Source organism: Ovis canadensis, chromosome 22 (assembly GCF_042477335.2).
Source record: "Ovis canadensis isolate MfBH-ARS-UI-01 breed Bighorn chromosome 22, ARS-UI_OviCan_v2, whole genome shotgun sequence".
NCBI classification, from domain to species: Eukaryota; Metazoa; Chordata; class Mammalia; order Artiodactyla; family Bovidae; genus Ovis; species Ovis canadensis.
The window spans coordinates 32,439,495-32,462,165 of NC_091266.1; the positions used below are offsets into that span (position 1 = coordinate 32,439,495).

The 22,671-nt window shown below is 48.0% G+C and overlaps 1 protein-coding gene and 1 long non-coding RNA gene across 51 annotated transcripts in view; one reads left to right on the top strand and one right to left on the bottom strand.

Annotated features, from left to right (window-relative positions):
- SORBS1 (sorbin and SH3 domain containing 1) overlaps positions 1–22,671 on the bottom strand; it is a 233,151-nt gene that overhangs the window by 84,420 nt on the left and 126,060 nt on the right. For 26 of the 50 annotated variants that reach the window (XM_069568132.1, XM_069568100.1, XM_069568104.1 and 23 more), the window contains 4 exons: positions 13,020–13,043; positions 12,791–12,903; positions 6,581–6,943; positions 2,409–2,553 (listed from right to left, as the gene is read on the bottom strand). In XM_069568132.1, the coding sequence (XP_069424233.1) occupies positions 2,409–2,553; positions 6,581–6,943; positions 12,791–12,903; positions 13,020–13,043 (645 nt within the window). The remainder of the gene's footprint in view (positions 1–2,408; positions 2,554–6,580; positions 6,944–12,790; positions 12,904–13,019; positions 13,044–22,671) is intronic. The other 24 variants (XM_069568140.1, XM_069568138.1, XM_069568114.1 and 21 more) reach the window with 3 other exon arrangements.
- On the top strand, positions 9,032–14,511 carry LOC138427962 (uncharacterized). Its single transcript, XR_011252232.1, has 2 exons — positions 9,032–9,790; positions 10,658–14,511. It is a non-coding gene; the product is annotated as an uncharacterized lncRNA (long non-coding RNA).

Genomic DNA, 22,671 nt, shown 5'->3' on the forward strand with positions numbered 1-22,671 from the left:
CCAGTTCAAACTCTCCTCCCCAGACTGATGGTAAGCCATCTGCCCTCCGACACATGTGGGATGGGAAACTCCAGAGGGAGTGATGGGGGCGACGTTTACACAACTGTGAGAGCAGAGCCAGAGGTGCAGCTGGGGTTACTGTCACATTGTGCCCCTGGGCAGCCAGGGCAGGAACAAAGAGCGTTTTCTACGATGACCACACCAGAACTCTAGAAGTGGATCAGAGTTCTCATTCCCTCAGGAGACTTTGCAATAGTTAAACTGCTTTCACGGGTTCTGTTGATGGGGCAAAGCAGGGCTGCCAGGCCGGGTACATTCCAAAGCAAAGCCCAAAACGCCTGACCTAAAGCAAGCTGATGACTCCCACTAAGGGCTTCCATTCTCCTGCACTCTTCTCGCCTCCTTAAGGAGGTTACAGTTTACTCTTTATGGGAAGTTACCTTTTAATTCCAAACAATGAAGGTATTTGAACCCTTTTCAGAAGGACGTGTGATCAGGCTGCAAGGTTCTGATGTTTAAGCCCCAAGGCAGGACATGGGACAAAAGAGAAAGGCAAGAACCAAAGGCATCTGAGTAAACAAGAAGATTCCATTTGTTCAGGGAAGAAACAAAAAGGAACTGCAGGCACCACTGTGCCCAGAAACGTCGCACTAGGTGTCATCAGAGGCAGCTGGCATTACACTTGGCATTTCCCAAAAACCAAGTTGCCTCGGCAATAAATCTTGTCTTTAGAGAAAATGCCTTTCCTTCTGGGAACTAACTTGCTTCTTTTTGAGTGAGTTTTGTTTTTTGTTTAAAAAGATGAGTCATGAAGAAGTTCATAGAGAACCAAAATTTCACTTTGTCCTGCATAACGGACACTTTCTGGGCAGAAAAAGCTACTGCCAGTAAGGGGTATCCCACTGCTGGAAGGAAAATGGGCTCTTCTGTAGCTTAGTGTGGGGTTGGGACTCTTCATCTTTTGAAGGACACAGATTCATGGGTGAAAATTAATAGCGGAGCCCCGCAAAATGAAAAAACAGGATTACTAAAATAACTAAGATTTCAGTGGGAAGATTTTAAGTGAGAGAAAATGTTTCATTCATCTGCTTTTCAAGTTAGAGACAGGAAACAGAAGAACTCCATTTAATATGGAAAACAATTAAAAATAGACTCCAGTCGATTTTCATCCAAGTTAACACAGAGAGGGAGGGGCAGGGAGGAAAACTATGAAGTGGGTGAGCAGGCAGTCAAGGAAGATTCGGTACTGAGCAGAGCTCTGAATACAATGATTAAACCTCCAACTGTGCTTTGAAATTCAGACTCAAGAGCCCCCTTTACATTAGGAAACTGCTTTAAAACTTTACATTTTACAGTGAAAAGGACTTTTGTAGAGGGAAAGTTCATTCCTGCATGGAATTTCAAAAATGAAGACTTTCAGGACTTCCTAGGTAACCAGTGGCTAGAATTCTGTGCTCCCAGCGCTGGGGGGCCCAGGTTTGTTCCCTGGTCAGAGAAACAGATCCCAGCATGCTGCAACCAAAACCCAGTGCAGCCAAATAACTAAATTAAACTTTTACAAAAAGGAAAACTTGGGACTTAGAATCATCTTCTGTAATTTTAAAGCAGAAAGGCCAACATACACAATGATTACCTCAATGATTACCTTACCTCTTGTTTCCCCTAAGACACCCCTTCAGAGAAGGGGAAGAACCAACCAGAAGCAGTCAGAGAAACTCTAGAAAACAAACAGGAAAGCCCTCAGCAGCGCTGTCTGGGGCCACTTAGCATAAGGGGCAAAGAATCACCCCAGGCCCAAGTCCCCAGAGGGCGCTGCTGAGGGGGCGCCCAGTGCAGCGACTTCTGGAGAATGGAGCCCGTGAGTCACTAAGAGAAAGTTCAAAAGCTTCTGTTGTAGAGACACAAAAGCAGTTTCTATTTTTAAAAATTTCCCATCCGGTAGGTTTTATTTTTAATTTTGGTGTTCGAAATTTTGCTTTCTAGAAATTCCATGTCACAGAACTTCAGGATTTAGAATGGTACTTAAAAGAGATGACGGCACCAAGATTTTCCCAGCAAAGCTCTGACTAGAATTCCCATGAGAGGAATTAAGGGGCAGACATTGTCCTTTCTGTCTTTTCTCTCTTTTTGGAGCTCCCATCTGAGGAAAACTGAATACCCAGGCTTTGGGACACACGTCACCTGCTTATTCAGACACCTGGCCGCATCCCCACACAGGGGCCTCTGTCTGCTGTTGCGATCTACTTTGTGGGTCATTGGAGTAAGTGAGCTGGGGCAGGCGGCCTTGGGGGAAGAATGGGATTTGTGAAAAATTCTGTGGAATGGCAGAATCCTTGCCGCAGACATCACAGGACAGCTAGGCTGATTCTGACCAGCTGGGGGCGGGGTGCACCTCGCAGACCCCTTACCTCGATTGTGTTGCAAGAGCACAATAGTGGGATTGACAATCGTCGTGGAGGGGTAGGCAGATGATGGCTTGCTAACTGATGCAAAGGTCTGGGAATCAGTTCCAGCATGGGATGAAGAAACTTCATTTAATAGAGGGCTCGAGTCCTGAAAAGGAAGCAATCATTGTTACTCAATGCAACTACATGAAACCAAGAGATAAGGCTTTCTAAAAAGAAGAGATTTCAAGCTTTACAAGGACCTTAAATATAAAAAGAAATGTAACCAGTGAGACATGTTGGTTCCAGTTAGGAGTTTAATGTGGAGTGTTTATTCTTTTTGTTGGGATTAGTAAGGGGAGAGAAGGAAGGTAAATGTTACTCGAAGTCTCAGCAACATCATTCATTATTTTCATCTGGTCAAAACTGTGGCTCAATCCGGTTACTGAAAAAGCCAATTCAAATCAAAGTAGCATAACATGCGAAACTCATGCAATCCACAATGCAATTTCAGAATGAGAGCTGGTTTAATTGGGGGAAAATCAGGAAAGTTTAGTACTTATGTAAAGAAACACTGAGACACTGTGAGGACAAGAAGCCATCGACGTATTAATAAGAACAGGGAAGAGTTAAGTATTGGAGCTCTTGGAAAGCTGTTCTCATCTGTACCGCTGAACAACCCTACCAGCACTCAACTGCTAGGACATTATCTATTCCTACTGTGGCATTTTTTCACGCCAATACTGAGTCACAAAGATCTCTGAAGACTTATGAAAATCCTGATTTTGAGAGTCTGAGGTGTCTGCCAGAAGTACCAATAAAATTACTACTACTACTATTACAATCTGCATAATGGGAATCATATCCGTCTTTTTAGAGACATGAAAATAAGATCTCAAAATGTAGTAAGGATATGTAGTTTCCTCTATCACTCCTATAAATTTTGCAAAGTTTCTATTTTGAAGCTTACAGACCCTAAAGTCAGAATAAAAGGTTTGAAGAACAAGACTGATAGTTACCTTCCAGATAAAAGTGTAGCTCAAAGCAATCAGTATGCTCCACCAGAGACCAAGGACTCTATAAGCACCTGCGGGACGGGGGCCCCGCCTCCCTTGCTTATCTCCCCCCCCCCGCCCCCCCGCCCCGCACCTAGCACAATGACCTGCAGACCCCAGCGCTCAGTAAACGCCACAGGAATGACAGGAGACATCTACCAGCTACAACTTCTGTAGCAAGGGAACACGTGCCCATCAAAAGAGAGGATGTGCGTGTCAGCACCCAGGACAGCACCTGACACACAGTAGGGGCTTCCTTAGAAATACCGGCTTGATCAGCCCACCTTTTAACAGCTGTTAGTTATGAGTGGCAGCTCAATTTAGTGAATAAAACCTTTCTCCAAGACTCGAGAGACAAAATATGATCTTGGACAAAAGTGCCTCAAAAACAACTATACCTGTACTCATTTACTTCCAAAGTGATGTAATAAAGACAAATGATATAGTGGTGTCAAAACTCTGCCACAATGCACTCAAGAGACACACACAAAGTCAGGCATACAGCTCTTTAAAGTGTAAGTGCCTGGGTGGATCACATGAACATTAAGCATCTCCTAGATTTTACTCTGGCATAAATCTTATTTCTGGAACATCACAAAAATGACTATTGGCTAAAAGAACTTGGATCGATTAACATGAAATTTTCTTCCTTCTTACTCTTCAATCACTGCAAATGGAGCAGATATAAACTCACGGTTTGCCCACCATCCACAGGAGCTCCTGGTTCTCTTGATAATTCTCACTCAATGCAGGAATCTGACCAGTTTCCTTTTTCACCTGTTACTCTGTACCCAAGGCCAAACCAGAAGTTATCAGGCCAAAGGAAGTCCACTTGGGAAGTCTATCCAGGCTGACCAGACAAGTTTGAGAAACTGAAGATACTGGCCCAACTAATCTTTCCTGGTACACTTGAAAAAAACTCAATATGAAAATCTAGATCTAAGCAAAGGACAAAGGTAGAGCCACCTTTGTCACTGCAGTCATGTGACCTCTTTGTGACCCTACAGATTGTAGCCCACCAGGCTCCTCTGTCCATGGGATTCCCCAGGCAAGAACACTGGAGTGGGTTGCCATGCCCTCCTGCAGGGCATCTTCCCAACCCAGGGACCAAACCCACATCCCCTATGTCTCTTCTGTTACAAATTATTTTACTGCTGAGCCACCAGGGAAGCCCAAAGTGTAGAATACACAACAGCGCTACTCATGATGATACTCTGGCGCCATAAGAACAAGACTGGCTTTACACGCTGCTCCAAAGAAACATTCCCTGCCTGTACTTTCCAAAACAAGAGTGGCTTCTAAATTCATCTCTAAGTTGAGCTGGGGTGAGGAAAGCGCATCAGTGAATAATCTAGCATCTTTCTCCAACAGAGCTGAGGGGCAAGGCTCGAAGCTAGGATATCTAAGCTCCTGGGCCACATTTCGCCAGGTCCTCACCTAACCATTGGGTTTCCCTGGTGGCTCAGAGGGTAAAGAATGCCTGCAATTCAGGAGACTCAGGTTTGATCGTTGGGTTGGGAAGATCCCCTGGAGAAGGGAATGGCTACCCACTCCAGAATTTCTGCCTAGAAATTCCATGGATGGAGGAGCCCAGCAGGCTATAGTCCACAGCGTTGCAGAGTCGGACACGACTAAGAAGTGACTCACATTTTCCATTTAATTGCATCACATTGTATCTAGAGGTCTGAGCAGAGGACCAAGCCTGGGATGTAGCCTTTCTCAGCTTTTCACCTGATAGCTCACTGTAATTTCTCTTACAAGCCAAAAAAACAAGCTTACTCCCGGCTCTCTGCATGACTGGCTGATGTTTCATGAGCCACTGGAGCCAGTTTTGTAGGCACACCTCTTTAAGGAACATTTAGTTACATCAGCCAACTGCATGACCCACAAGGTCACTACATCTTAAAATGTGGTCGGTCCACAGATCCTCAGCATCAGAATTCCCCCCGATGCCTATTACCAAGCCTCAGTCCTCAGCCCCTCCCCAGACCCACTCAATCAGAAACTCTAGGAGTATAACCTCAGAGGACTCCATGAGCACTATACTTGAGCACCTACATACCACTCCGATAAATCCTGTTCATGGTTGTGCCTGCAGCATTTAGCAGAATACCTAGAACACAACCGGAACTCAATGATGAATGGTTAACTAGCCAGATACTTATTTTTGAGGGGCTCTGGCTCGTTTGCTAGGGCACGCCCTCAGCACCAAAGCTGACATTTGCTGAGCACCCTCTCTGTGCCAAGCCCTGAAAGAGAAACTTCTCTGTACTTGGTCCCACTGCGCCCACAGCCCCAGCAGATCATGCGTCCCCATTTTATGACTCACACTGAGGCTCTTTCAGCCTCTCGGTTCCCAGAGACCCTGAGGAGAGAACAGACTTAGTCCTTTGACTCAGTCTTTCCTCTAAAGCTCTTGGCTTTCCCACTATGATGGGACGCGTCCCTCTCAGATCAAGACCTGAAGTGTCAGGACACTTAACTTCCCATGACCGCTGGAGCACTGTTTTGCCTCAAAATTCCCTGGTGGCCACTATGCAGGGGCCTCGACAACGTTCTTCCTTTTGAGGAAACAGTGCTAACACTTGTACCAGGCTTGTCTCTCCACATACTCAATTAAACTCCTTTTGTAAAACCCAGTCTCTGCCATTGCTGTATATAAAAGAAAGCCTGCTAGCTTGCAGAATCAACAAGAGTGAATCTCTGCCTCCCCTAGAACCTCCCTGCTCCCTGCTAGAGAAACGCTGAGCACCGTGCCTGCTGCTGGCTTTTCCACGCAATTCTGCAGCTCTCCTCAGCTCTCCATACATCTGCCCGGCCCCCCAAAGAGCACAGCTAGTCCAAGGAAAGGCCACGGAAGTGGTTTTCTCTGCAGGAAGATGTGCATTCCAAACAGAACAGAGAGGAAGAGCGTCTAGACAGACTGGTGAACAGCCACGGGGGCCCATGGAGCACACAGGGGAGGCATGCGCTAGTGAAAGCAAACACGGGCCTGGTCATCACACACACACAGGGCGGCCGACGTCGCTCTCAGAACTTAGTGCTTCAGTGAGAAAGGGGTTGGGGTTGGTTTGCTGTTTTCTGACTGCCGGGAGCAGACATTCAGGAAAGCTGGGAGACAGGGGATCCCGCAAGGCTTACGGTACTTGAAACAGCTCCCGTGAGGTCAGGCTCCGAGACTCTGCGGAGGCCCTCGGGGACCGGAGGGACCAGCGGAGGCGGCGGTGAGAAGGACGGTGGAGTCTGGCTAGCTGGGGGGAGGGAGCCAGGGGCGCTGGCTGGCTGGCTGTGGTGGGACCGCCTCTGCAGATGAGGGGGAATGAAATCGTCTAGAGTCGGGAAGGTCAGAGGTGAGCCGGCAGGGGCAGCCGCCGGGACCGGGGGGCCGTGGGGCCCCAGAGATGCTGGAGGTCTGTCAGTGCCTTCGTGCCCTCGGTCGGTATTAACCCGGTAGAGAGGGACAACTATTACCTCAGGCGGGGCTGGGCTGGAGGAAGTGGCGTCCTGTGGGAAACAAGGGGGTCGTTACGTGAAGGGGAAGCGCGGGGAAGAAGGAATTCCATATTTAAACAGTCGAGAGTGGACATGCAGTGAGGTACTCTGAGAAATATTTAATCAGTGCCCTTTCCTCCGAGTACATGAGACAGTCAGCGCTAGCCAGCTGGCCTCCTGACACTCTATGACACAGAGGGAACCCCATCCAACTTTACTTTCCATCCATCTATTTTTGAATCCTTTTAACACTTGAGAGAGAGAGAGAAAGAGAACAACAGGCAGGCAGGCTGTGTTTAACCCCCAAAATGGCTTGTAGAGCCTGAAAGCTTGGGAGTGAAGACCATTTCTCCGGCATCTTGATACAAAATCTATAAAACACATATCTCACCATGTTATTAGTCTACGGATTCCACGCCCCAGCATACTTACATATTTACAGGAAAGAGGCAGGGAGATCGAGAGGACTGTGCTGAGATGTTTAGAGAGAAGAATTTGGGATCAAGCTGCAGCATTATTAACAAGGAGAGGGAGGGTAGGGTGGCCCAGTAAACAAAAAAAGAGCTGCTCACATGAGTTTTGAGAAGAGACGGTGGAGAAGACACACACACATTTCCTAATTTCTTGCCTTGGCTGGATAACACGGCTGCAAAAGGTAAGGTTCTTTTTTCTTCCGGTTTTCGGGATCAGAGGTAACCTGGGGGCCTAGCCCAGGTGCTCTCACCGCGTCTGGGAACGAAGGCCAAGGCCCCAGGGAAGGACTCTGGCCACAGCCAACGGCATCTTTACGGATGTCAAAGGATAGCTTGGGAGGGTTGGGAGGAGCAGCAGAGGGTGGCGTCCCTGTGCCGGCTATGCGGGAGACAATGGTGGGAGCCGGTGCCCGAGTGCCTGTAGCTTCAGTGCCTTTGGCTGGGTCACGTGCAACACCAGAGAGGTTTTCCGATGCCACCGGGCAAACGTTACGGGATAAACAAGGTACATATAAGCTGCTGACCTTTTTATTCCCAACTGCCTCATGATGTGGGTTAGAGCTCACATTCTCTCTATCGACTGTCCTGGCGGCTGCACAGCGCTGCTGGGGTTGGGACCAAGCGCCAGGGAATGTGGAACCTGGAAGCGGGGGCCCAGGACATGGCACACCTCGAGGGGCTGATCCGGCTGCCAGGGGTACAGAGATGGGCCGGGGTAGTGAGGGGCTCTGCTGGCTGAGGGTGCCAGGTGGGAGGTAAGGCTTTGGTGAGCTCAGGTAGAGTGAGTCCCTGGAGGGACTGCGGGTGCTGGGGGGCTGCCATGCAAAGCGGTCCTCTTTGTGGAAAGGAGGGCGTGGGGGAGAGAGGACCTTCATAGTATTTTTGAGACACAGTAAAAAGAAAGAAAGAGGAGGGGAAACGGGAAGAAGGATGACCATTAGAAACAGCAGCACAACATGATCTGAAGAAAAAACAATTCCCGACATGACTGTAAGCAAACCCTCAGCTTAGACTCCTCCTGGCTTGTTCATTTCTCCTCACGATAAAGTCAAGAACTGGATCATACTCACCTGAAGAGGCAGGCTGGCTCCCCACTACATCACACGACGCTGAGCTTGGCCCAAGTGCTAAGTCAGTCTGACACTAGTTCTGGACTGACCTGCACCCCCTGGGACCTCCTGACCCAACAAGGGTGCCCAAGGGCTAAGTGCCAGTGGAAGAAGCCTACGAGCTCCCAGCCTTCTCCCACCTCCTTTCCTCAAAGACTTTCCACTCCATGCCTTTGGCTTCCAAGCTTTGAGTTCCCTCAAATTCTTGAGTGTGTTTCATTCTTTTCCCTTAGGAAATGTAGGACCGGAAGAATCATTCAGAGCTGTGTTCACCAGAGGCAAAGTCTCAGTTGAGTCCCTAAGATTCAGCACTCAATCCCACAGCAAAGTAAGTTAAAGCCTACCAAGAAGAGACTGCTAAAGACTTAGAATCCATGAGTGCTCTTGTCTCCTAGGAAACAATTTGATGGAACCACTTATTAGAAGGAAGACAGTCATGAGATTAAAAGCATGTTGTCTTCTATTTTTGATGCACCCAGAACAAAGGGGCAAGCCATGAAGCAACTGACTGGCCAGCTGTATTGGCATCTGATGGTGCCTGGTTTACCTGATTTCAGCCCATTCCCCATCCCCATCTGGCCACGAGGCACAGACAATCCTAGAAAAGGGTGATCAGCCTCAGGCTCGTGGTTTCTGTGCAAAGCTCTGGTTCCAGGCTCAGAGCTAGAAAACTGCAGCCCTCATCTCATTTCCTCTCCCTCAACACGGCCCCTAGCTCCTCCTGGGGCTCAGTGGGGCAGAGGGTCGGGGAAAGGGATAAATCTCCAGATGATCTTCATGTCAAGGAGAGCCATCTATGAACCTGTAGTTCAGCTGGGAATTAGGCCATAAGGAACGTTTATTTCCTGGATGTGTGTCCCCACAAAATTCACAAGTTGAATCCCAAACCCCAAGGGATGGCATTTGGAGGTGGGGCCTGTCGGTGGTAATGAGGGTTAGGTGATGTCATGAGGGTGAGACCCGGTGATGGGACCGGCATCCTTATAGGATGAGCCAGAGAGACCAGCGCCCTCTCCTTCCATCAGGTGAGGTCACAGGAGAAGGGGGCCATCTGCACTTCAGGAAGAGAGCCCTAACCAGAAACCTAACAGACAAGCGCCTGACCTTGGACTTCCCAGCCTCCAGACATGTGACAAATACATGTCTGCTCATCGAATCACCTGTCTTTGTTATTTTCTTACAGCAACTTAAGACACCCAGACTTTTTCCACTGGCCCCTATCTTTAAAGATCACCCACTATGAGAAGAAAACCAGAACCTTCCACTAAACTGCACAGGTGAGGCAGAGTTTGGATGGTAAATGGACTATAACCCTAAACTGGGAGAGTGGAAGGCTGTGGTCTATTTGGGGGCTATTCTGTATTTCCTTTCTATTTTTTTGCAGAGTGCAGGCAGCAGGGGAACAGATGTTAGTGAGGGTGAATACGTGAAATAAAGTATGGGTCTGGACTATACTATCAACCGAGAGACAGTAAACAATCTACCCCTTAGGCTAACTAGATGCCTAGCCTCTCCACAGGGAGCCCAGGACAGTGCCCGTCGAATGTGGCCATATATCCACCAACCAAAAATACAAAATGTATTTTCAGCCACCGGCAGGAGCAGAACCTTCCAGGTGTACACTCTCTTGGTGAACTTAGGCTGGAAGTTGGGGTGTGCTATTGGACTAAAACAATGCTCTCTAGAAACAAAACACTTGAATGAGCATGCACCAAGGCGAGCTGATATTGGTGGTCAGGGAGGTCAGTAAAAGGCAATTTTGAGTGAGGTTCAGAATTATTTTGAGCTCAAGTGTCCCCCATGCGATTCCTTCTGGTCTAAAGATAGCAACTGGTTTCAGTGAGTTTTTAACTTAATGTGGCTGTGGCCATATAAGGGGCCAGGGCTGAATTACATCAGGGCTGAAGCTTCCCAGGGCCCTGACCCTGTAGAGAGGATGCTTCCCCAGAGTGCTGACAACGTTCTTGGAGCCAAGGCCTTCCTGTCCTAGGGCTCCTTTTAGCTCTGAGAAGGAGGAGGGTAGGCACAGTCGCTTTACATGGAAGGAACTACTTTCTCTTTTATTGTAAACACGGTGGGAACCACCTAGGCAGTTGGCACTTCTCCCCAGCTAGCTACTAATGAAATTCCATTTATCTTTTTAGAAGATGGGACAGTGAAAACCATGAGGCTGCTTGAAGAATCTGCCATGATCCCAGTGTATACAGTTGCAGAAACTACCAGTCCCTGCTCCATTGGGGCCCGCTACAATGATGCTGTCAGAGGTGGGAAAGCCCTGGTTGCCTGTCCCCGGGGGTAAGGTGAGCAGGGCAGTGGGAGGAAAGGCAGAAGTGGGAGCAGCAGGACACAGGATTCCCCTCTGGCCCATGAGTCCCTGGACTCCTCCTTAGGAAGAGATGCTAGGTCTGCAGGGGTCTGAGAGCTGTCTTCATCTGAAACCAAGCCAGGGCAGTCAGCAGCCCAATTACCCAAGCTCCATCTAAATCAGCATACTCTATTAGCTCTGGCCATGGCTATGGAAACAAGAAGTCATTTTTGCATTCAGAAAACAAATCTATGACCTAAAGGCTCTTGAAAGCTGGACGGTCAACTTTACACTGAACATACAGAAAACCTCTTATCTCAGCAACCTGCCAGGTATCGTTGCAGACACCCCACTACAAAGAAACTTCTCAGACAGTAAGAGATGAGAAGATGCGTACACAATTCGTAGGCACTGTTAGAATGGTCATCCTTGCTTTGAGGCTCACCCTCACAAACTCCTTGAGGGCAATGTTTCACACAGTGATCTGAATTCAACAAACGCTCGACAAAGTTGCCAGCAGTAAGTGTATTTAAAGGGGATTTTTGTTCACTTGACATGCTCTTAAAATCCTCTCTATAGAAGAACTGTTTTAGAAGCCAAAAGGACTTAGTGAGCTACCCTTCGGGCTAAGTCACTGATAGTGGAAGAGGCTGTGCTTCCACATGCGCCCGGGGTTAATCAGCACTATCTCCTACCCCAGGTACAGAGCCAACTGTATCCAACCTGAAGAGTGCTAAGAAGGAACTGTGCCCGCCACCAGCAGCAGACTTAGATGCTGGGAAAGGGCTTAGAAACGATGGCACATCATTTGCTGGACAAGGGAGCTCCCACGTCCCGAATCTAATGAGGCCTTCAGGAGGCCAGGCCCATTTGCAGCTCCTGGTTCTCATCAGTGGCCCTGCACCAGGGGTGGGGGTACAGGGGGGACTTTGATCAGGGAACAGGGTGCTGAGCGAGGCTGCACACAACTCAGAAACTTCCTTTAAGCCTGTGGAGATGGGGTCTGCAGAGGGGAGGGAAGGCATCATCTCCGACTCAATTTCATTCCAGGGACGAGTGCAATTTTATGTCCCCACGAGCAGAACCCAGAGAATCACTGGAAAAGCAGGGTGGGAAGTAGGAAGGCACGTGGATTCCCTGGGTTCCTGGGGAGTTCTGGGAGTACATGCACAGAAGGCGGGCGTGGGGAGGCGGACTGCGTAAGGAACACATTTCTGCTGTTTTTGAGCAGCACAGCTCTTTTTAAAAGAATGGATTGCTCCGTTCGATGGCTGTTACTCCGCTATGTAAAAACACTCTTTACGGATTGCCTGAATTACAACAGGGTCTATTCCTTTCATCAAGCTGGCAAAGTAGCAACAGGGAGGGGAAGTAAGAAAGATCAGGAAAACAACTTGGGAGGAAAACTTCAGCAAAATTATCCCTCCTCCCATGTGTACCATGTGGGGGATTTTCTTTTGTAGGGTAGTGCTAGGCAGTTTAAAGCCATTTGAACTTCCGTCTGCTGCTTCTGGGTTGCTAGATTAAGCGCTGGCCGCAGCTCCCTAATCTAAAAGCCATAAGGACAGAGTTGCTGGAACTCTTACAGTTCCAACTCTAGCAAATTAATGGACTAAACACAGGAGTGGACTCTCTTTTTGAATATTATACTCTAAAGAGTTGTTATAAAATAGGTTCAGACCTTTTTCCTGGCTTGGCATTCCCTCTTTCAGATCATTTCCATACACGTTTCAAACCTAGGAAACACTAGGCTGATATTTCTGCTGCTCGGTACAGACCAGCCTCACCCTATGCTTCCGTTTTCCTTGACCCCAACTCCTGTCTAACTCTGGTCCTCCTGGGGCTTTCCCAGAGTTGATCAAAAGTGCGACTCAGAACCCAGTCCATCATCCAGCCGAGTGAGCGGGCAGGCACAAGTGTAAGCTATCCGGCTCAAGAGTGGTCCCCATCCTGCCCTTGGGCACACGCCTACCTGGGGCTTGCTGGAGGGAAGGCTGGGATGCACACTTCGGTAGCCCTTGGCAGCGAGTGAAGAGGGCTGGGCATTTCCATTGGCATCGGCATTGGAAGAAAGCTTCCACTCATCTGAGGGATGAGAAAAAAAAAAGAACCCTTCACTCTCAGGAACATTCCTTGGGTCCCTCTGGTTGAAGGGTTCCCAGTGGAAGGCAAGGATAGAACAGATACAAGAGAAACCATACCTGAGGAATTCTCTGACTCCAGAACTACGTGTGGCGCAGAAAGGAGGCAAACAGGCAGAAAAGAGGGAAAAAAGAAATGGTTACATTTGCAGGAAACAAGCACGCTGTGCTCAGAAAGACGAAAATCCAGCACCCCATTGCCTGACACAAAATGCCCTCAGTCACGATGGCCTAATTACCATAGGAACCCACTCTAAACCATGATGTGCTCACAGGCGCTGACCTTTGAAAACACAAGGCTCACATTCACAGTAATGAAGAAACAATTGTTCTTGACATTCTTACTTTACAGACAAAAAGGCCACAGAACTCTCCTGTCCAGTTCTGACTCACTGACTTGCGCTCCCCTGTTTTTAAGCCTGAAGTGGGCTCAGAATGACCTCCCCTCATTAGCAGGCTGGGCTAATGAACAGACCCGGAGAGGGAGACGTCCATAAGCACTTTTTCCACGGCTGCTGGCGCTACGGGTCGGGAAGAACGTGATTTAAGCCCAGAGGTATCTGCTGTGATAAGGGCTTCTCTCTCCCTGCCTGCCCCTCTTCTTTCCATTAAACGAACCCCATAAACATTTCAAAATCTAGTCATCCTGAGTTTTCATCAGACTACAAGGCACCCCTGTCTCCCGTCAGCCAGCTACCAACCTGCCCTCCATCTATCGCCTGGCACAGCTCAGAGACCCTAAGTCTCTTCTAACCTGACCCACTTAACCCCGCAAGGCAGGAGAGCACAGTGGTTCCAAGCTTGGCTGGGAAGGCAACTGGACCTCAATTCAAATCCTGGCTCCTCTGCCTATAGGTTCTGTGGCCCTGAGCAAGTTATAAGCCTCAGTTTTCCCACCTGAAAAATGGGGATAATGATATACTTGTGTTAAGAATTAAATGGCATAAGCGTGAGAAGTGCTTAGCACAGTGCCTGGCAGAGCTCAGCAATGTGTGTTATTATCTCCATCTTCTGCATCATGTCTTGTGTCTATTCTCTTATCTTCTATGCAGCCCAGGGGTCAGCGAACCTTTTCTATAAAGGGCCAGATAGCAAATACTTTAGGCTTTGATGGCTACACGGGCTCAGTCACAACCATTCAACTCCGCTGCTCTAGTACAAAAGCAGCCACAGACAGTATCAAGTGAATGGGGTGGCTGTGCTCCAATAAACCTTCATTTATGGAAGCTGGAATTTGAATTTCATATAATTTTCACATAGCCCATTCTTTGATTTTTCTTTGACCCCTAAAAATATAAAAACCCAGATGCAAGGAAAAAAACATGCTTATGCTTTCTGTCCAATTGTGGCAGCCTGGTTTGAATAGGGACTTTTTTTTTTGCAACTCAGAAGTAACCCTCTGATCAGCAAACAAAAGCCTGCTTTACTCCAAAGAAGAATTTGAGTTTACAAGTATTGGAAAATTACTTCCCGATACCCATGCCTTCTGATTGATTCCACTTTTAAAACTGCAAGAGTTCAGTCTAATTAAAGGCAAGCCAAAAAATAAAAATACACACACACACACACACCCCATTCCAGGTTTACCAGCTGTACAAAACCAAGCATAGGCCAGATTAGGCCCAACCACCAGTTTGCCAACCCTTCATGGACTCAATCCCTCAGGCTCCTCCTCCTGACTGCCCCCTCTTATCTCATCCTATATAAAGAGGGGAATAAGAGACTGCAGCTCTTGCAGCCCATGGCCCCATTTCAACATGGGTCCCTCAGGGATTAGAGATACGTTTTCTGGATGTCTAGCTGAGATTTTAAAAAGCTATTTATTGAACACCTTTCTAAGTGTCAGATGCTGTTGGCCACGTTTACACATATTAGTATTTAATTCAGTGTACACAAGTCTGTGAGGTAGGTAACCACTCTGCTGCATGGATAAAGAAACAGAGAGGCCAAGTGATTTGCCCAAAGTCACAGAGCCAGGAAATGACAAAGCAGTCGGCTCCGGTCTCTAGAATCAAGCGCGGCACTCTGTCCGCCACCCACAGCCACCAGTCCCACCATCCGCCACAAAGCAAAGCCTGCATCCCAGGGAGGTGGTGGAAGCCAAAGGGCGTCAGGACAAAAGGCCGGACGGGAGAAGGGTTTCTAGTGGTCTGCATCCGTGTACAGCAGTCTAGCTGCATCAAGAACAACCAGGAGTGTCTGTTAAAATACACTTCACGGGGCCCCATCCCAGAGTTTTTGACTCAGATGAGAAGTCAGGCTTGAGAATTTACATTTCCAACAGGTCTCCAGGTTCTATTAAGGCCACTGGTCCACAGCCCAGAGTTCCCTTTGAGAATCAGTGCTATAATAATATATATTCAAAAACATCCTTATACTGGGGAAATGGTTATTTTTGCAAATTTCTTCCTCCTCTGAAGCAAAGCTTTTATAACCTGTTCCAACTGAATTATTTTTTGAGCAGATGGCCTGTCACATTTCTGCTACTACCTTAGGGACAATTCCTAGATATCTGTCTTCTTGTCCCAAACACATAGCTGGGAAATTTATAGGACTTGATTTTTACTCATGTTACTGCAACATACAGAATTGTGTGATCAAGGCCAAATATAATCCTCACCGCCTCGCACACCTCACAGGGTTGCTGAGGTCAGGGACGTGACACGTTTTAAAAGTGACCATTTTTAACACTCACTGGTGTATCCATCCAGATCTCTGGCCCCAAGATTTCCTTGTACACGAAGGCCTTCAAACATCAGAGGACATGTTGTGGCAATGGTTCTCCCTCCACCCCTGTACCTGTCATTTTTACTACCTTATTCTTCCTTTCTAGGTTATTTCTAGTCAGGTTTTGTTAAGTCATTCTACCAAATCTATCAGATTGACACACACATTAAGTGTCAATAGATTCTGAAGACGGGCTATCAGTAAAGCATGTGAACTTTGTACATGGATGTGGGGGCAGGTTATTTTGTCCGCTCTGTGGTTGGTTGGTTGGTTCTGTTCAGGTGATGCTGGCACACAGAGGTGTCATGGAAAGCCAAGGTAAGTCTGCTCCTCTAAACCCCTAGGTATCATAAAGGGACCATCACTGTTGAATCAGACAGCCTTGTTTGAGTCCTGTTTTGCTCACTTCATATCCTGAAGCAAGGGACAGAGCCTCCTATGTGAAATGGGAGATGATCTCTTTTAAATATTTACTGATTGTATTTTGGCTGCATTGGGTCTTCCCTGCCACTGGGGGACTTTTCTCTAGTCGCGGCAGCCAGGGTTACCCTCCAGTTTCAGTGCACAGGCTTCTCACTGTGGTGACTTCTCTTGTTGCAGAGTACAGGCTCTAGGGCATAAGCGCTTCAGTGGTTGCAACCCCCCAGGCTCTGGAGCACAAGCTTAGCAGTTCTGGTGCACAGGCTTAGTTGCCCCGAGGCATGTGGGATCTTTCTGGATGGGGGATCGAACCCCTGTCCCCTGCACTGGCAGGAGGATTCTTATCCACTGGACCACCAGGGAAGCCCTATCTATCTCTTGAATCACAAGGACTGAATGGAAGTATCTGGCATTAAGTGTGTGCTTAGTAAGATTGGAATCCAAAATATAAGGGAAAAGAAATTTCCCAGACATAGAAATTAGAGTGGTTGACTTCCGCCATTTGATAAGTAGTCATAAGAACATAATATCCTCAGGGATCAACCCACTTTTTTTTTTTTTCCCATTCCAAGTCTTTAAGACTGTTCCCCTATCTCCATCCCCAAAAAGGCAGTTCCCAGGACCCTACGGAACATTCTGTTCTTCCTTAAAAGAGCTGCATTCCTGACGTTTCATCAGCCTTCATCTGGTACCTAGTCCTCTGAACCTTCAAAGCTGGTAGCAGCCCAGGGCCATTTGCGTCTAAGTGCGACAGGTGAAATTTTATATACATGGTCATCAGTTATTAACTCCTGGTTAGGTATACTGTAAAAAATGCTTCTCTCAATAAACGTTGGCTCAGAGTTCCGAGGCGGAGGAGGGGCTTAGAAAGCTGGATCCTCAGTAGGCTTTGCAGCTCTGAGGAGACCAAGCCTTTTCATGAGAAAAGTTCAATTTATTTTGCTTTATCTTTCCCTCCATCTGTTCTTGATACACAATCTTTTCTGGTCCGTGGCCACAGCTTGCTTATTTTCCTTTCTCTCATTCTGTGCTAATTTCATTTTGGTCTCTTGTAAGGTTGTTTGGCTGATCATTTCTCGGGATCTCAGGGCACTTTTCATTGAGTTAGTTCTGTTTCCCAGTAGGGTATCCAAGAGTTAGAGGAAAAGGTGTTAAAAGTGGGTCTAAGAGTGTTCCAAATCTTATTTAATTTTTATTAATGCTGTGTGGTAAAGAATTTACCCCTCTCCAAAAGGAGGTCTGGCCTTTGCTCTCTGGCTTCCAGGAGTCAATCTCTAAGAGCTGGGATGTCATCTTCGCAGGACTGTGTCTGTGCTATGCCAACAGCATGACTGAGATTGGGGGACTTTTGAGTCCACAGCTAAAGGACTGGAGAGTGAAGCGAACCACTTGGGCAGTGGTTGTGTTGTGTGTAAGTCGCTCAGTTGTGTCCAGCTCTTTATGACCCCATGGCCTGGAGCCCACCAGTCTCCTCCGTCCATGGGATCCTCCAGGCAAGAATACTGGAGTGGGTTGCCATTACCTTCTCCAAGGGATCTTCCCAACCCAGGGATCAAACCTCACGCATTGCAGGCAGATTCTTTACCATCTGAACCACCAGGGAAACCCCAATGTAAAAGAGCCCCAATAAAAACCAGGGACACCACAGCTTGGATGACCTTCCTGATCACCACCGCTCTGAGTATGTTCTCAGACGCAATGCTAGGAACTGACGCATCCTGACTTCACAGGCGAGAACCCCGCCAAAGCCATGCGTCCTTCTTCCCCAGACTCCACCCTATACACTCCTTCTTTTAGCTGATTTCATCTGCATCCTCTCACTGTTCACCAGAACTATGAGTATAACAGCTTTCAAATGAGTTCTTTGAGTCCTGCTACCAAATTATCAAACCTGAGGGTGGTTTTGGGAATGCCCTGACCTTGCAGTTGGCACCACAGTGAGAGTCTTCCCTTGTCAGGACTTTCGCCTCCACTGACTTCTCATCTGGCCCCTTTTATCACATATGAGCTCATGAAAAAGACTCTTAGTTAATGGGGGTAAGGAATGTCTAACTCTTTTAATGTCAATTTTCTTATCTTCTTGCTACTGCTATTTCTGGAGAGCAAATGTGAGGAAATGAGCTGGTTACAGGTCCAAGAATCTCTACATCCAAAGCTAACTTTGCAGTCAAGAATCAGACAGAAAGGATGAGAGCCAACAGGCACAGAATAAAGGATAAGGGTCGAACTGAAGCTTGGCTTTTGAGTCAGAACAAAGGGATTGATGGTCTCCAGGCCATACCAGACAGGAAGACTGGCATCACGCCCACCACCAGTTCAGGCTCCCCATCTCCTCTTGAGTAAAACCACCCTGACCTGGGGACACAGGAGGAGCCACACCTGAACCAACAGGGCCATTACCCAAACCCAGCCAGGATATCACACCAGCAAGCAGGAAGAAGCCTCTCTTGGAGGCAGAGAATCAGCATTAAGATTACTATAGTTCTTTCCAGATGGTTCCGATCCAAGACCAAGGTCTACATTCAAAGACTAGGAGGGTGGTCAAGGATCCAGAGTCAAGCTGCCACTGAAGGCAGGAGTCTGGAGGCTGAGTTTTTTGTTTGGTTTTTTAGGTTGTTGTGTTTTTTTTTTGTTGTTGTTGTTTTTTGTTTTGGTGGAAGTGCCAGGAACAGAACTGAGGGCCTCAAACATGGAGGCTGAGTTTAACTTGGGCAACTCTGAGCGCTCCATCTGTCACTCTACCTCAGAGAGCATCTCCACCCTCCCGGTGTTTACGTGGATGCCGATGGCTCCCAAGTCTGCAACTGAGACTCCAAATTTCCAAATGCCAATTAGAAACTTCCTCCTAGAAGTCCTTCTCTTGCCAAGAAACTCAATACATCAAGGAATGGAATTCAACAGTCCTTCCGACTCCCCTATATCCAGCATCTCCATGAGTACATTTATTCTCCTGGTCAACCAGGGAAGGCGCCTCCTGCTCAGCACGGAGTCCCACCTCTCCAGGCTCCCAAGACATTGCGCCAGCCCTGCCACTCCACTCTTCCAAATAAACGCCTCGCCTGCCCCCCATCACCACACTGGTCTAGACCCTCAGAGTCTCTCACAGGAATTACTGTAGGTCTTTCTGCAGTGGCCTCCTGATTTTTAGTAACTAGACTGGTTCCCATCCAAGAGCTCCTTGTGCGTGCCTGGCTCTGGGCTACGTCCTGATATGGATGAGTCTGCGGAATCCCAACAACCCTGTGAAGTTCATCTCCACTTTACAGATGGGAAACTGAAGCTCCCCAAGGTTAACTGGTAAGTAGCAGAGCTGAGCCTTAAGAGAGGACTGTGTGATTTGAGAACTAGACCACCTCTCACAGGACAAGGGAAGCGAAGCAAGGACAGGGAATAGGGGACATCCCTGAAATGTGGATGTCAAGGGGACATACAGAGAAGGAAATCAGGCCACAGGGGGCAGTAACGTGAGAACAAAGCTTCTAGTCCAGGCAAATGATCAACATCTTGGAGACTGGCAGGGATGGAAGACGGTGGTAAAGCCAAGGAGGAAGGCAGACAGAAACAGACCGAGAGCCTGGGGCACACACGCTGGGCCTGGTGGTGCAGGCGGAGCAGCTGGTATCTGACGTGCGCTATCTGTAAAGACACCAGGAACAGGAAGCACACCTGATCCTTAGCAAGAGCCAGGCAAGGCGTCCTGCCTCATGCTTGGGCTCCCAGTCCAGGCTGGCATGGCTGCCTGCAAGCACAGCTGAGAACTGTTTTCATGAGGCGATTCAAGGCCCAATGGCTTGGTGTGGGCCAGCAAGTTGTCATTCAGACAGGTGACAAGGTGAAAGGAGTAGGCAGGGGTGAGTAGGGCTGGAGAGCCACACACACCCAGCAGAGTCAAGAGACAGTAGGATGCTCACCAAGGACCCGAAGGATAAGAGAACAAGAATGTCCCTCCAGTCCTTAAAGGCTCACTGGAGCTGCATCCTCTTTTAAACTCACCTCCAGTGCTAACTTATTGCTGTTAGACACCTAATCAGTGTATTTCCCTGGCCTCCCACTCAACCCCAGCTTTTTCCTTTCCACCCAAACTGGCCTGGTATACAACCCTGAATTTGTCTCCAGTGAAGAAGACCCTGTATCAGTTTAATTTCCAAACTTCTAAATTTACAAAATATTTTGGAACTAGAAAGGCTTAGAAACCATTGAACCTTCACCCTTCATTCATCTTTCAAACGTGTGACATTTATGCATGGTCAGAAAACAGTGAAGCAGGGACCCACACCTGATTCTCCTGTTGGAATAAACTGCTTTTGGTGCTTGCATAATGCACCTAAAATTTTTTCCCTTTTCTCCCTTTCTCATCACAATTCCTGGTGACTCTTGGTGATGTTTAGCTCCTATATGCTGCAGAATAAATGTCTGCTGATTTGGATTTAATGATCTCTGTTATCTGGCAGAAAATAATCTACAAAGATTAAATTCAGTGTAAGATATGGCTTCCCTGATAGCTCAGTTGGTAAAGAATCGGCCTGCAATGCAGGAGACCCCGGTTCAATTCCTGGGTCAGGAAGATCTGCTGGAGAAGGAATAGGCTACCCACTCCAGGACTCTTGGGCTTCCCTTGTGGCTCAGCTGGTAGAGAATCCGCCTGCAATGTGGGAGACCTGGTGGCTCAGATAGTAAAGAATCCACCTGCAATGCAGGAGACCTGAATTTGATCCCTGGATTGGGAACATCCCCTGAAGAAGGGAATGGCTACCCACTCCAGTATTCTTGCCTGGAGAATTTCACGGGGTCGCAAAGAGTCAGACATGACCGAGGGCCTAACATCTTCACTTTCATGTGAATGACTGATAGCCATCCCCTAATCCTTCAAGGTATTTCCATTTTAGAAACAAGATCCTTTAAAATTCAAATTAGCTGTTACAAATCTGCAAGATATAGAATTATCTGGGGACTAGAGAGAGCTTCCTAAAGTACCACTGCATAGTACTGGAGTGCAAGCCTACAGATGGCAAGGCAGAGTAACATCGGGGCTCTGTGTTGTGCCACACTGTGACCACCAGGGGGAGCTCAAGGCCCCTTCTCGTCCCATTCACCACCAGAGGAAGGGCCAGGCAGTTGATTGGTTATTTTATCAGAACATGGGGCTGCAGTCTGTTCTTTCTCTTTAAATTATCCCTTAGGGTTCTCTCTTCCCCAGAGGTCCTCCAGCTTGGGAGCTGGATCTTCCCGATGTCACCACCTTTCCTGAGACCAGAATGGCAAGCTGTAGTGGGGCAAGAGTTAGGTTCAGGAGGGCAAGAGTTAGGTTTAGGAATACAGTCAAGAAGCTGCTGTCAGCCTACAGTGCTGGAGGCCACTTAGACCTTCCCCTGAGCCTAGGGATAAAGCAGCTTTCCATGGGGACCAACACACCAGAATAGGGCTTGTACTCAGCCTGGACTTGTCCTTGGTTATCTGCTTTGGTACCTGTTCCATGGGCTGGGATGGACAGAAAGTCAGGTTTCCAGGATGCTGGGCACTGACCATCTTCATCCTATATAATTCCATCTATCACAGCACACCATTCCCCACCATACCAAGAGAGTCTGCATGTCTCTGGCCCCAAGGAAGTGGTCATCACCCCAATTCATTTTCTCTCTGCATTTCCTTCCTTCAAGATGGGAGAAAACACCCATCCCCTATAGTGAGAGTTCTCAGATGTGGTCCTGGGACCAGTAGCATCAGCATGACCTGATGGCAAAACCTCGGACCCCACCTCAGGCATACAGGTAGGAATCATAAAGTCTAGCACTCTGAGCTAGGCTCTGGGAACTTGGCTCTCCACTCAAGGTGATTCTGATACGATCGGCTGAAGTGTGAGAAATACTGCCCTTCAGGTTGGAAAGAGGCTGCCCCAGCCTAAGGTAACAGTGCCTGGGGAACCTCAAAGTCAGCCTTTCCCAACTCCCAGAAACACCTGGGCTTCAGAAAGGGCTCCCCAGAGAGTTCCAAACCATCATAACCTGCTAAGAGCAGCTTAAGGTCTGCCAGCTCATCTCATGCCATCAGGTGTGGCACGAAACGCTTTACACACTTCATCCTCACAACAGTGCTGGGAGGCAGGTATAGTTCTCAACCCCATTTTTCAGATGGGTTCACCAGAGTTAAGAGAGACCACCTATCTCATCCATGGCTGAATAGCCAACAGGGGGCGGAGGCAGGACATGAATCCCATCTATAATGTTCCAAAATCCCAGATCTGGGCAGTGGCTCAGATGGTAAAGTATCTGCCTGCAATGCAGGAGACCTGGGTTTGATTCCTGGGTTGGGAAGAGCTCCTGAGAAGGACATGGCAACCCCCTCCAGTATTCTTGCCTGGAGAATCCCATAGACAGAGGAGCCCGGTGGGCTACAGTCCATGGGGTCTCAAAGAGCCAGACTCGACTGAAGTGACTTAGCATACACGCACTTGTGTCTACTGTTTCTTAAAAATAACCAATCCAAAGTCCCAGGTCTCCACCACAATGTGGAGCTCTAGGCACCCGGGTTTCCTGAGAGATGGGATGGGGCGGGGAGAGGGCTTCGT